General features: G+C 44.0%; 1 protein-coding gene across 1 annotated transcript in view; it reads left to right on the forward strand.

Annotated features, from left to right (window-relative positions):
• The window catches only part of PSMC3 (proteasome (prosome, macropain) 26S subunit, ATPase, 3), a 5,003-nt gene that overhangs the window by 858 nt on the left and 2,912 nt on the right, over positions 1-1,233 (forward strand). Inside the window, exons 2-5 of the mRNA XM_009999522.1 lie at positions 81-185; positions 280-342; positions 774-911; positions 1,036-1,179. Of these exons, the coding sequence (XP_009997824.1) occupies positions 81-185; positions 280-342; positions 774-911; positions 1,036-1,179 (450 nt within the window). The remainder of the gene's footprint in view (positions 1-80; positions 186-279; positions 343-773; positions 912-1,035; positions 1,180-1,233) is intronic.

The raw sequence follows: 1,233 nt of genomic DNA on the forward strand, positions 1-1,233 counted from the left end.
TGAATATAATTTAGAAGTGTTAATCCTGGGCTCATGCTGCCCATTAGCATTGTTGTGAAACCATTCACTCTGGTTTTCAGCTCCTGGATGTTGACCCAAATGACCAGGAGGAGGATGGAGCAAACATTGACCTAGATTCCCAGAGAAAGGGCAAGTGTGCTGTGATCAAGACCTCTACACGCCAGGTAAGACCCAGGTGTCCAGCCAGGAGTGAGAAATGCTGAAAAGGACTTTCTCCTAGTACAGCTTGTTTTGCTTACTTGGACTTCTTTTCTGCAGACATATTTCCTGCCTGTTATTGGGTTGGTTGATGCTGAGAAGCTGAAGCCTGGAGACCTGGTGGTGAGTGATACTGGCCAGAAAATTGCATATGTCTTCCCTTCTAGAAATAAGACAAATCTGTCCAGATATCTCCAAGACCATTTATGTACTAAAATCTTGACTAAAATATATTATGGGTTCAGTTTTATTTGTAGTATCAAAAAGTATTTTGGGAGTGGGGGGTGGTTTCTTTATATATACAATTAGGCTTAACATTTAGGTATTGTCTAGTAAGCTTTCTAAAACCAGTCTTTTGTATCATAAATAAATTGGACTCCTGTTTTTAAGAACATGCTAGGTTAGCTGTGGCATTGTCCACTGTGCCAGGCTGTGGTGATTTGAAGAGAGCCATTGTTATTCCTGCATTCGTGAGGTCTGGTGAATCATCTCTGATTGTGGGTTTAGTAACTGCTCTGGAGGGCCTGTTGAGAGCAAGGGACTTGTGTTTACAGGGGGTGAACAAAGACTCTTACTTGATCCTGGAGACTCTACCTACTGAATATGATTCGCGGGTGAAAGCCATGGAGGTGGATGAGAGACCCACAGAGCAGTACAGTGACATCGGAGGGCTGGATAAACAAATTCAAGAGGTGATATTTGATGTTTAGTCTCTGATGTGACTGAGGACAAGTCTTTGAACTTCAGCTCAAAGCAGGCAGCCTGGATCTGTGGAATAGGTTGAGTTTACATGATAATATTTTTCTTCTGCTGTAGCTTGTGGAGGCCATTGTCCTGCCAATGAATCATAAGGAGAAATTTGAAAACCTGGGTATCCAGCCACCCAAAGGAGTCCTTATGTACGGGCCTCCAGGAACAGGGAAGACGCTACTGGCTCGAGCATGTGCTGCCCAGACCAAGGTAAAAGGAACCTTTGAAAGCATGAGCTGCTGCAGAGCAGCACCTGGGAAAGAG

Source organism: Chaetura pelagica, unplaced genomic scaffold (genome assembly GCF_000747805.2).
Source record: "Chaetura pelagica isolate M959 unplaced genomic scaffold, ChaPel_1.0 scaffold55, whole genome shotgun sequence".
NCBI lineage: Eukaryota > Metazoa > Chordata > Aves > Apodiformes > Apodidae > Chaetura > Chaetura pelagica.